Genomic DNA, 12180 nt, shown 5'->3' on the forward strand with positions numbered 1-12180 from the left:
GTTAAACCAAGCTATCATGCTATATGTTGTTGTTGCCTACCCTTTCCTTGCCTTTTTCTAAACTTTTATTGTCAGCTGGATGTGGATGTGGATGTGGGGTTACATAGAAACATAGAAAAAGGTGCAGGAGTGCCTCTTTCGGCCCTTCGAGCCTAAAACCGCCATTAATCCTTTCATGGCTGATCATCTAAACTTTATATCCCGTACCTGCCTGCTCTCCATACCCTCTGATCCCCCTTAGCCACAAGGGCCACATCTAACTCCCTCTTAAATATAGCCAATGAACTGGCCTCGACTACCCTCTGCGGCAGAGAGTTCCAGAGATTCACCACTCTCTGTGTAAAAAAAGTTCTTCTCATCTCGGTTTTAAAGGATTTTCCCCTTATCCTTAAGCTGTGACCCCTTGTCCTGGACTTCCCCAACATCGGGAGCAATTTTCCTGCATCTAGCCTGTCCAACCCCTTAATAATTTTGTAAGTTTCTATAAGATCCCCTCTCAATCTCCTAAATTCTAGAGAGTATAAACCAAGTCTATCCAGTCTTTCTTCATAAGACAGTCCTGACATCCCAGGAATCAGTCTGGTGAACCTTCTCTGCACTCCATCTATGGCAATAATGTCCTTCCTCAGATTTGGAGACCAAAACTGTATGCAATACTCCAGGTGTGGTCTCACCAAGACCCTGTACAACTGCAGTATAACCTCCCTGCTCCTATCCTCAAATCCTTTTGCTATGAAAGCTAACATACCATTCGCTTTCTTCACTGCCTGCTGCACCTGCATGCCTACTTTCAATGACTGATGTACCATGACACCCAGGTCTCGCTGCATCTCCCCTTTTCCTAATCGGCCACCATTTCGATAATAGTCTGCTTTCCTGTTTTTGCCACCCAAATGGATAACCTCACATTTATCCACATTATACTGCATCTGCCAAACATTTGCCCACTCACCCAGCCTATCCAAGTCACCTTGCAGTCTCATAACATCCTCCTCACAGCTAACACTGCCCCCCAGCTTAGTGTCATCCGCAAACTTGGAGATATTGCCTTCAATTCCCTCATCCAGATCATTAATATATATTGTAAATAGCTGGGGTCCCAGCACTGAGCCTTGCGGTACCCCACTAGTCACTGCCTGCCATTGTGAAAAGTACCCGTTTACTCCTACTCTTTGCTTCCTGTTTGCCAGCCAGTTCTCTATCCACATCAATACTGAACCCCCAATGCCGTGTACTTTAAGTTTGTATACTAATCTCTTATGTGGGACCTTGTCGAAAGCCTTCTGGAAGTCCAGATACACCACATCCACTGCTTCTCCCCTATCCACGCTACTAGTTACATCCTTGAAAAATTCTATAAGATTCGTCAGACATGATTTACCTTTCGTAAATCCATGCTGACTTTGTCTTTGTGAGTGGTTAGAATTAATTGCAATGACTGCCTCTTTAACCATGTTTTGAAATCCTTTATTCTTTTCCAATGGGTACAAATTTCAAATTTGAATTTCAAGGCATACCACATCCACCGAAAAACAAGCATTCACCTTTTCAGTTTGTGTGCCTTGACGCATACTTGATGCGATTGGGATTTATACAGATTTATTGATTGGGATTTATAGCCCAACTTGCCCACACCAATCAACATGTCCCATCTACAGTCGTCCCATCTGTCTGCGTTTGGCCTATATCCCTCCAAACCTTCAGAAAATATTCAGACCCCTTCACTTTTTCCACATTTTGTTACGTTACAGCCTTATTTTAAAATGGATTAAATTCATTTTTTTATCATCAATCTACACACAACACCCCAGAATGAAGAAGCGAAAACAGGTGTTTAGAAATTTTTGCAAAGTAATTAAAAAGAAATAACTGAAATATTGTCAGAGCCAAAACCAAGCCATGAAGACGAAGGAATTGTCCGTAGTCCTCCGAGACAGGATTTTGTCGAGACTCAGATCTGGGAAAGGGTATAAAACCATGGACTGTTTACCCTCCTACCACCCGGGAGGCGCTACAGGTCTCTCCGATGCCGGACCAGCAGGTCCAGGAACAGCTTCTTCCCGGCGGCTGTCACTCTACTCAACAATGTACCTCGGTGACTGCCAATCACCCCCCCCCCCCCGGACACTCCTCCCACAGGAAAAACACTATGTCTGTATATATGCTAATGTAAATATTTATTCAAATCATATGCTATGTCGCTCTTCCAGGGAGATGCTAAATGCATTTTGTTGTCTCTGTACTGTACACTGACAATGACAATTAAAGTTGAATCTGAATCTGAATCTGAAAACAATTTCTGCAGCATTGCAGGTCCCGAAGAGCACAATAGCCTCCGCCATTCTTAAATGGAAGAACTTTGGAATCACCAGGAACTTTGGAATCATCATAGAGCTGGCCACCAAGCCAAACTGAGCAATCGGGGGAGAAGGGCCCTAGGGAGCTGACCAAGAACCCGATGGTTCCTCTGTGGAGATGGGAGAACTTTCCAGAAGGACGACTATATCTGCAGCATTACACCAATCAGGCCTTTATGGTAGTGGCCAGTTGGAAGTCACTCCTCAGTAAAAGGCACATGACAGCCCGCTTGGAGTTTGCCAAAAGGCATGAGAAACAAGATTATCTGGTCTGATGAAACCACAATTAAACTTTTTTGGCCTGAATGCCAAGCATCACATCTGGAGGAAACCAGGCATCGCTCATCACCTGGCCTATACCATATCTACGGTGAAGCATGATGGTGGCAGCATCATACTGTGCATCGACGTTCCCTATCCAACCTGACAGAGCTTGAGAGGATCTGTAAAGAATGGGAGAAATTACCCAAATACAGGTGTGCCAAGCTTGTAGCGTCATACCCAAGAAGACGAGGCTGTAATCGCTGCCAAAGGTGCCTCAACAAAGTACTGAGTAAAGGGTCTGAATACTTATGTAAATTTGATATTTCAGTTATTTATTTTTAATTTGCAAACATTTCTAAACACCTGTTTTCACTTTTTTATTAGGGGGTATTGTGTGTAGATGATTTAAAAAAATTAATTTAATCCATTTTAGGTCTGAAGAAGGGTTTTGGCTCGAAACGTTGCCTACTTCCTTCGCTCCATAAATGCTGCCGCACCCGCTGAGTTTCTCCAGCAATTTTGTCTACCTTCGATTCTCCAGCATCTGCAGTTCCTGCTTGACCATTTTAGAATAGGCTGTAACGTAAAAACATTTGTAAAACGTGAAGGGGTCTGAATACTTTCTGAATGCACTGTATCGGTCTAATTGTCTTTTAAATGTTGCAATAGTCCCTGCCTTAACTACTTCATCTGGCAGCTCGTCCCATACACCCACCACTCTTTGTGTGGAAAGTTATCCCTCAGATTCCTATTAAATCTTTCCCCGGTGAGCTTAAACCTATGTCCTCTGCTTCTCGATTCCCATATTCTGGACAAGAGAGTTTTTCAGGGAATATCTTAGAGCTATACTTCCTGGTTGAAGATCATGTCATGAAAGCATCTACATTGTTCAAACATGACCGAAAGAAAAATGTTTATTGGCTTTGAAATTAAGAGGCGGCATTCCAAAATTCATGAAAACTATTTGATGAGATTAAATTTATAATTAAGTTGGGCAAACTCCTTGTGAAATCTGGTATGCACATGTGCAAACTGAAACGAGACATCAAGCTCGGGAATATTTGGGAAAGAGCAATGGGAATGGAGACGCACTTTGTGCTCTATGATCTTTGCTTTGTACTATCATTAAATATTCGGCTTATCCTTTAAATTGTGACCATTGCACTCTGGTAGTTATTATGAATGCGCCCAGCAGGTTTGAAAGTTTAGGACGTTTACACGTACTTCCCACGTGGGGAATGAGGGTAGGGGTGAGGGGGTGCTTCTTACAACTCTCATTCCGAGGACGTGAAGCATTTCTGCCATCAAATGTCCACCATCTCCGATCCGACGCAGGTGTCCAATTTTTTCAACTGGTCCGAAAATTAGACACAGAAAGCTGGAATAACTCAGCGGGTGACTTTTCGGGTCAAGACCCTCCTTCGGAATTGTAGGCACAAAATGCTGGATCAGCGGGTCAAGCAGTATCTCTGGAGAGAAGGAATGGGTAACCTTTCGGGTCGAGACCCTTTCAACACTCCTTCAGGGCTGGTCGACAGGCCACAGTTCCTGTTTCAGCCGCTGCCATTGATTTGAAGATGACGCGGGAAGATGGTGCCGCCAACGCACTCGTCGACGGTTGCCTGGGAAGAGCCTTAGGCCTGGGCCTTATGCCTTAGGGATTTCAGATCGGGCCAGGCCTCGTGAATTCAGTCAGGATCGGGATCAGGATCGGGGGGTCCGATGAAAACGAGAGGCTCATTGAGAAAAATAAGTATTTATATTTGAAGGAGCCGTAAGACATGTTGGATGGATCGGATGCCGCTTGTGCTGAGGACAATGGGGCTCGCGGGCGAATGGGGCCGGGGTTACCTAGCAGCCGCCCGCCGGCCAATCAGCGGCGGGGACAGCGGGCGTTGCCCCGCCCCCCGCGCCGCCGCTTATATATAGAGCTCATTAGGCAGGCAGTCAGTCTCCTGCAGTGTGTGGCGAAGGCGGCTGTACAACATGGCGAGGGAACAGCTCTGTAAGCTATTTGTTGGCGGGCTCAGCTTCGAAACGGTGGAAGGGAACCTGCGGAACCACTTCGAGCAGTGGGGCAAGCTAACTGACTGTGTCGTAGTCCAGGACACCTTCACCAGGCGCCCCCGAGGCTTCGGCTTTGTCACATATTCGTCGCCGAGCGAGGCGGATGCTGCAATGGCTGCTAGGCCTCATGTCTTAGATGGCCGCACGGTAGACCTGAAGCGAGCTGTGCCAAGAGAAGATTCGAACAAGCCTGGCTTCAACATGAAGGTAAAGAAGATCTTCGTTGGCGGCATAAAGGAAAACCTCGACGAGAACGATCTGCAGACCTATTTTTCGGATTATGGGTTGATTGAAAAAGTGGATGTGATCTGCGACCGAGACACTGGCAAGAAGAGAGGCTTTGCCTTTGTGTACTTCGATGACCACGATTCTGTTGATAAAGCTGTAATCCAGAAGTACCACATGATTAATGGCTACCGGTGCGAAGTCAAGAAGGGGTTGTCGAAGGAAGAGATGCAGAGCGGAAGTAGACCTCGCGGTCGAGGTGGCAGCTTACCCCAAAGAAACGGTCGGAGTGATGGCAATTTTGGCAATTCTGGCGGATACGGGCCGCAAAGCGGCGGCGGCGGCGGCGGCTACTACAATGAGAGAGGAGGTCGAGGAGACCTCTATGGTGGTTATGGTGATGGTGGACATCCCCGGCGTGACCGCTCCTTTTCCGGAGGAAGTTACGGTGATCAAATTGCGAGCTATCGAGGAGGAGGAGGAGGAGGAGGTGGCGGCGGCGGCGGCGGCGGATACGACCGTGGTAATTTCCAGGATAGCTATGATAACTTTGGGAGCTACTCCCCTGAGCCGTCTCACTATGGCCCCATGAGAGGTGGGGGCGGTATGGATAAATATGCTGCTGGACCCTACAGGGGAGATTATGGTGTTAGCAGTAGAAGCAGAACCAGAGATTTTGGTGGATTTGCGTTTTAGTTTATTCTTTTGTGTGTGAGGGGGTGGGGGGGAGAAGGGTGAGGAGCTGGGGTTGATGGTTAAAACTAGGGGCTCATAGCTACGAAATGTATTCAAGTAATGCACACCAAGAAATCTGCATACTTTTGTTTTAACTTTTTTTCGTAATAAACAACATTGAATTTATATCTCGTCTGTAGTGTCTCTTTCTGGATAAATTTACCTGAAGATCCTAGGGTTTTAACCCTGTTTTCATAAACAGTTGGTATGTACCTGTTCCTGGTCCAATTTTATTTTGTTCCAGTTAGATTTGGAATACGTTTTTGGTAATTCAAGCAAAAATTGGTTGGAGTGAATCTGGTTTCTGGAGAATATTTTTTGGACACTTTAGTTATTTTAATTGGGTTCTAAAATCACTTCACATTCTCAGGAACACATGTCCATTTGGGAATATCGGTTGAATGATGAAAAGGATTTTTGTATTGATGCATTGCCCAGGATATTTGTGAACTGTGCCCATCTCCTCCCCCCCCCCCCCCCCCCCCCCCTTCTATTGAAGCTTTTCAATGAAGTGTATCATTGAAACAATTTAAAAAAAAATTATGAGCTGGTCACCCATGTGGGTGCATATGATTGGATAGTATAACCTGCTGCAAGAATTTCTTCTGTATCCCTGTCTGCTAGAAATCAAAAGATTTGCTGGCATCCCATCCTGTCTGTTTCGGTCACTTTCCTCCCCACCATTTTACACCCCTAGCATCTTCCATGGCTTAATTTCAGATGGTAGAAAAATGCTGTTCATTTTGTTTTTCCCCATTAACCCCTAAATTTGTGATGCAATCTATATTTGGGAATTGTGGAAATTCCCAGCTTGCACATAATTGAACCCAATGTTAAAGGTGCTCAGGGGATTTTTTTTTGCATAATCATATTTTTATCCCGCAGTATGTCATTAGATTTACCTCATTTCAATGCCAATCATCAATAACTTAATTTCCATATTTGCTGGTCAGATTGACTGAATTCCTATCTAGCTTTTGGCATGTGCATCAAAGCAGTTGCCTTTTTCTAAAATATACTGATGTTTGCATGTCCGTAGCACATCAGCTTGACAATATTAATGTGCGGATTTAAGCAAAAAGATAATTGTACAGAAAATCCATAATGGGAGTGCTGATTCCACATTGGGAAGCTTGTGTAGCGAACTGATAGGGTTCGTTTGCAATTCTGACCTTTCTGCTTACTACTAGGCAATGTTCATTTTTTGGGGGGGGGGTTATTTTAAAGATCTGCCTTCATAGTAATGTTGAAGGGAGTTAACTAGGGTTGTAAAATATAAATAATGCATAGCTTGGATAAATGCAAAGTTAGGAGTGAAAATAAATTTCAAAATGCGTTTGGTCATTTTTCCCCTCCAAATTGTACATCTATCTAGTGCATGCATTTCATGCCCCTGGTTAACTCCCTTCAACATTACTCTGAAGACATCTTCAGCATTTGTGGACCTCTTTTGTCTCCATCTGGGAACATTATGTTCTTGTTGCATGTATTCGAGGTCATCAAGTTGGGTAAGTGCATAACTATTAAAGTGGTTCTCGAGCCAATGAGGTTGACTTCGTGGAGCTGAAAGTTACAATGTAGGTGAAAGGCTACAATATGCCATGAATGAAAGACTACAGGAGGTGAATTCAAATGGAAGCAAGGTGCAAGAAGGGCGAAACAATGCAAACAGAAGGTAGGCGAAGATAAGAAGATTTTCTGTCCTTTTCTCCCTATTTCATTATTAAGATTTATATTTGTCATCTGCATGCTTCTCTGCTGTTCATAAGCAGTACAGAACAGGCCCTTTCCACAATATCCACACCGAACATGATGTCAAGTTAAACTAACTTCTGCCAGCATGTGATCCAGTCCCTACCTATCCAGAAGCCTCTTAAATGCTACTATCATATCTGCTTCCACCATCTCCCCTGGCATTGTGTTTCAGGCACCCACCACTGTAAATAAAAACTTACCCCACATATCTCCTCTAAACTTTGAAACAAAGGTGAGAGGGGCAGTGATGCAGCAGTTATTTTGTATGCAATACGATGCTCAAACAGCAGTGAAATAAACTGATAACTTTTAGTTGCAGAATTAAGCATTCAATTTTTAGGAAAATAATACCAGCAATTTTGGGTAGAGAGGTAGAATCTAGATGTGGATGGAAAGATGATGCCTTTCTATTAAGGGAATTCCAGAGCTTAAAATCAAGCAGCCAGTACCAAAAAAGGTCAATGTGCTGGAAAAGGCTCAGCGGATCGGGCAGCATCTCGAAAGAACATGGATAGGTGATGTTTTGGGTCCGGACCCTTTGGCCCTATACCAGGGCCATTGGTTGGTTGAAGGATACAGTGCAAAGGAGACTAGAGGCTTACACTTCAAGTAGTGGCATAGCATCTTTAAACTGTATGTATATCAATGATCGTTAACGTGTCATCTCATCCATAGGACAAGTTTGGTCAATTTAGATATTCAAGATTTGGGGGTAAAGTACATCTGAAATATTGAATTTTTGGAGAATATAAAAATTGCCTGGTCGGTAAGTTGTCAGAAAATACAAGTTAACAGTGAATTTATTCTTATACTTTGCTGTTTTTAGTTTGAGTGTGATTTTTGCACATGTTTTGGTGTAAGCACATGTATGGAGGAGTTGAAAGATTATAGAAGAATGGTAAAAATAAAATGGGACTGATGGGGTTGTTTTGCTGGGAGCTAGCATGGATTTAATTGCGTGGCAGCCTCCTATGTTGTGATGAACTACGTAGGAAGAATGTTATGTACCGTTGTTACACAAATGTAAATTTGTGCTCCAATTTGATTTGTAAAGTAACTGGACAACCAAACGAGTTGCCATTTGATTACCTGCTGCAGGATGCGCTGTCTTTGAACCTTTTCAACCAGCAGAAGCAAATTTGGCGCCTAAAATTATTAACCTGTGTTCTACTTTATTCAGAGATATTCTATTATTGGTTTACTTAGCCATAATTACTGAAACCACCATCTGCTCCCTCATTTTTGTCTGGATGGTAATTGCTCAAAATTAATATTTTAAAATGGTTTTCATTTTTGAATTTTATCTAATTCTTGATCTTTAATACATCAGCCATGATTGAATGGCAGAGTAGACATTGTGCCGAATGGTCTAATTCTGCTCCTATTACTTATGGACTTTATTTTTGGTATCCATTGTGCTTTACCTTGATTTTCCAACATTTATGAGGAAACATTTTAAGATGCTGTGAATCTTTATGCTGATTTTGTTTGAGTTGCATTCCGGATATCACTGCTGTCACATAAAGCTAACCAGTTATACATTGGTGCTTTTCAATTAATCCCATGCTTTCCCTTCTAGGTCATTAATTGCACACTTCTCTCATAGCCAAAGAGCAAAACAGCAGGCTATTTTGGGTCATGAACTTCTCAACAGCCGTCATCATTGCTGTCTGCTGATCTGATAAAGGTGAGCATCTGCAGGAATGAATCTGCTCTTGCTGTTACTCTTTTTATTGAGTGCTGTACAATATTTTGCTGTATAATATATTGTCCTGACATTCAAAAGTAACCAAACTCCTTCCAGCTCAGAATTAAAAAAGGTATTCAACTAATTGAATTACTTTGATAGTGACGGTGAAAGTAAGTGCAGTTAAGAGCCCTGCAAAAACAAAGGGTGATGGAAGGGAAGATGAGAGACTGGGTATTAAATGGCAATGGTAGAAGTCAATCATGGAAATGCCTGATATAGTGAAAATAAATTGACGGCAAGTATCTGGTTTGATTTGTTCATTGTACTGATGTCTATAACTAGGGCTATTGTAAGAATGTGTAGGAAGGAACTGCAGATGCTGGTTTACACCGATGATAGATGCAAAATGCTCGAGTAACTCAGCGGGCCAGGCAGCATCTATGGAGAGGAATGGGTGACGTCCGGGTCGAGACCCTTCAGGCTGAGTTGGGGGAGAGGGGACATAGGAGGGTAAGGTGTGATAACAGATCCTGGTTAATTCGCCCTTTTCCACCTAAACCAGCCCCTCCCCAGGTATTTCCCCCTGCAATCTATCCCTATAACCTCTCTTGATTCTGTCCTTTCAGGTGAGGCATAGTCTGCCTAGATCTACCTGATTATCTGGTTGCTAAACACTTTTATTCCCCCTCCCATTCCCATACTGACCGTTCTATACTAAGCCGCCTCCACTGTCAGAGTGAGGCCCAACGCAAATTGGAGGAATCACACCTTGTATTTCGCTTGTGCAGCTTACAACAAAGCAGTACGAGTATAGATTTCTCCAACTTCAAGTAACCCTCTCTGTCGCTTTCCATTGTGATCAAATATTGCTCTTGATTAAATATTACTGATGGCATGCCTAGTTGTCATCTTCTCCTCAGCTAACAATGTGCCATTCTACATTTCCTTGATCCTCTGATCTGTTTTCACACATTACCCTTCCATATTTTGCTCTCCACCCGGACTGTCTGAAGAAAGTCTTGACCCGAAATGTCACCCATTCCTTCTCTCTTGAGATGCTGCCTGTCTCTCTGTTACTCCAGCATTTTATGTCTATCTTCTATTGTAAGGTTGCATTACTTTGCCAAAGGGTCTGACTAGTTTTGAAAATCTGGACAAAAGGGGTGGTAGATGGGGAGCTGTATTACTATCTACCAAAAAGGTGGCCAACAAATGATTGATACCTACACCTAATCTTGTTATCAAATTGTCAGCAGCATTAAAGGATCTTTTGGAAGAAGTCGCTGACCTTTAAGTTGAAAAGAGCAGTGATCCCTAAAGCCAACCTACCGACAGTAATCTGAGCAGGTTTAAACTTCATGTTTAAGAAGGAACTGCAGATGCTGGAAAATCGAAGGTAGACAAAAATGCCGGAGAAACACAGCGGGTGAGGCAGCACCTATGGAGCGAAGGAAATGGGCAACATTTCGGGTCGAGGCCCTTCAGTTTGTTTTAACTTCCTTTAAACTTCAGTTTGTTTTGTCTGCTGCATATTGTAGGAGGTACACATTCCAGTGACAGCAATTATTTTATCATGTTAAATGACAGTAACTTAACTGAGTAATTCTTTGCAATAGCAGCAAAATGTCTGATTAATGGAGTCCGTTAATGTCCCAACTATGTGCCAAAGTACTAGTGACAATGCACAAAAGGTGGTGTCATCAAATAAAAACAATATTGTGAGGAAGATGGAAAACCAATCTCCCATCCTAAAGTTAAATGGGTTCCTGATATCGTTCCATGAAAGCCATCAAGCCCTATTATTAATGTTTGCCAGAAAATGTTTACTTTTTCCAGAGTTTGATATAGCTCTTGGGTCTAAAGGAATCGAGGAATATGGAGAAAAAAGCAGGAACAGGGTACTGATTTTAGGTGATCAGCCATTATTATATTGAAGGGCCGAATGGCCTACTGCACCTATTTTTCTATGCCTTGAATTGCTTGTGATCCTGCAGTAACTACAGTTCAACTTTCATACATGAAAATAGTATTGTATTGTAACTTTACACCGTTGTGCTGTTATGCATTTGCTCTTTTGTTGAGCCTTGTGTGAACAAGGAATTTCATCACCCCTGGTGTGTGTGTATATATAACAATAAACAAATCTGAACAAATCTGCTTTTTACCAAAGAAATAAACCAGTTGTATATTAATGGATCATGCATTCCACAGGGACAGATGGAACAATTTCCATATTGAATGCATCCTGAGGTAAATTAACATGAGCATTGGAGAATGTGACCCTTTCTCTCCTTTCTTCCTACTGCCCCCACATCCCCAAAGTTCATGAGAACCATTAAGTTTTCTCTGTGTAATGCACAGTGGGAACTTTATCTCAAAGGGATAAAAACAATCTGGAGAAACCCAGCAGGTCTGGCAGCATTTGTAGTGGGAAATGGGTCCAAACCATACAGCTCGACTGAGAGAGTGAAGGGAAGGTAACAAATATAAACAGAATAAGGAGAGGGTGAGGTGAGAGCTGGCACACAATTTGGATCCAGGTGAGGAAAGGTAGATTGATGAATGGTCAGGTGGGGAAGGGTCCAGATAACGGGGGTCTCATTCCTGCCTACCCACCATACCTCACTTATTTGGTCCCATACTCACATTTCCTTTCCCATCAAATTCCAACATCTGCTGCACCTGGTTATTTCCAGCAATCATGTCCCCAGTCTGTTATCCCCACTGCTTTCTACTGCACACCTTACCGTTCACCAGTCCACTCCTCATCTTGATCCAACTATCATGTGCCAAATCTTGTCCCAATGCCCCCCCACTTTATTTTAGTTATCTCCCTCCATGCTTTTACCCAGAGGGAACTGACAGTCCAATTGTCTCCACAAATGTTCAAGAAGGAACTGCAGGTGCTGGAAAATCGAAGGTAGACAAAAATACTGGAGAAACTCAGCAGGTGCGGCAGCATCTATGGAGCGAAGGATATGGGCAACGTTTCGGCCTGAAACATTGCCTATTTCCTTTGCTCCATAGATGCTGCAGCACCCGCTGAGTTTCTCCAGCATTTTTGTTTACCTCCACAAATAATGCCCG

General features: G+C 43.1%; 1 protein-coding gene and 1 long non-coding RNA gene across 2 annotated transcripts in view; both read left to right on the top strand.

The window, feature by feature from the left end:
• The first annotated feature begins 4544 nt into the window (after positions 1-4544).
• LOC129701756 (heterogeneous nuclear ribonucleoprotein A3 homolog 2-like) lies at positions 4545-5774 on the top strand. Its single transcript, XM_055643166.1, has one exon. The coding sequence runs from the start codon at positions 4608-4610 to the stop codon at positions 5607-5609; it is 1002 nt and encodes a 333-aa protein (XP_055499141.1). The 5' UTR covers positions 4545-4607; the 3' UTR covers positions 5610-5774.
• Positions 5775-6182: 408 nt separating this feature from the next.
• Positions 6183-12180, top strand: part of LOC129701757 (uncharacterized) — a 30910-nt gene continuing 24912 nt past the window's right edge. The window contains exon 1 of the long non-coding RNA XR_008724263.1: positions 6183-9090. This is a non-coding gene — a long non-coding RNA (uncharacterized LOC129701757). The remainder of the gene's footprint in view (positions 9091-12180) is intronic.

Source organism: Leucoraja erinacea, chromosome 11, assembly GCF_028641065.1.
Source record: "Leucoraja erinacea ecotype New England chromosome 11, Leri_hhj_1, whole genome shotgun sequence".
NCBI classification, from domain to species: domain Eukaryota; kingdom Metazoa; phylum Chordata; class Chondrichthyes; order Rajiformes; family Rajidae; genus Leucoraja; species Leucoraja erinaceus.

Bases quoted from the DNA above. Each gene is read 5' to 3' on its own strand.
- LOC129701756 (XM_055643166.1), top strand. From the start codon at position 4,608: ATGGCGAGGGAACAGCTCTGTAAGCTATTTGTTGGCGGGCTCAGCTTC.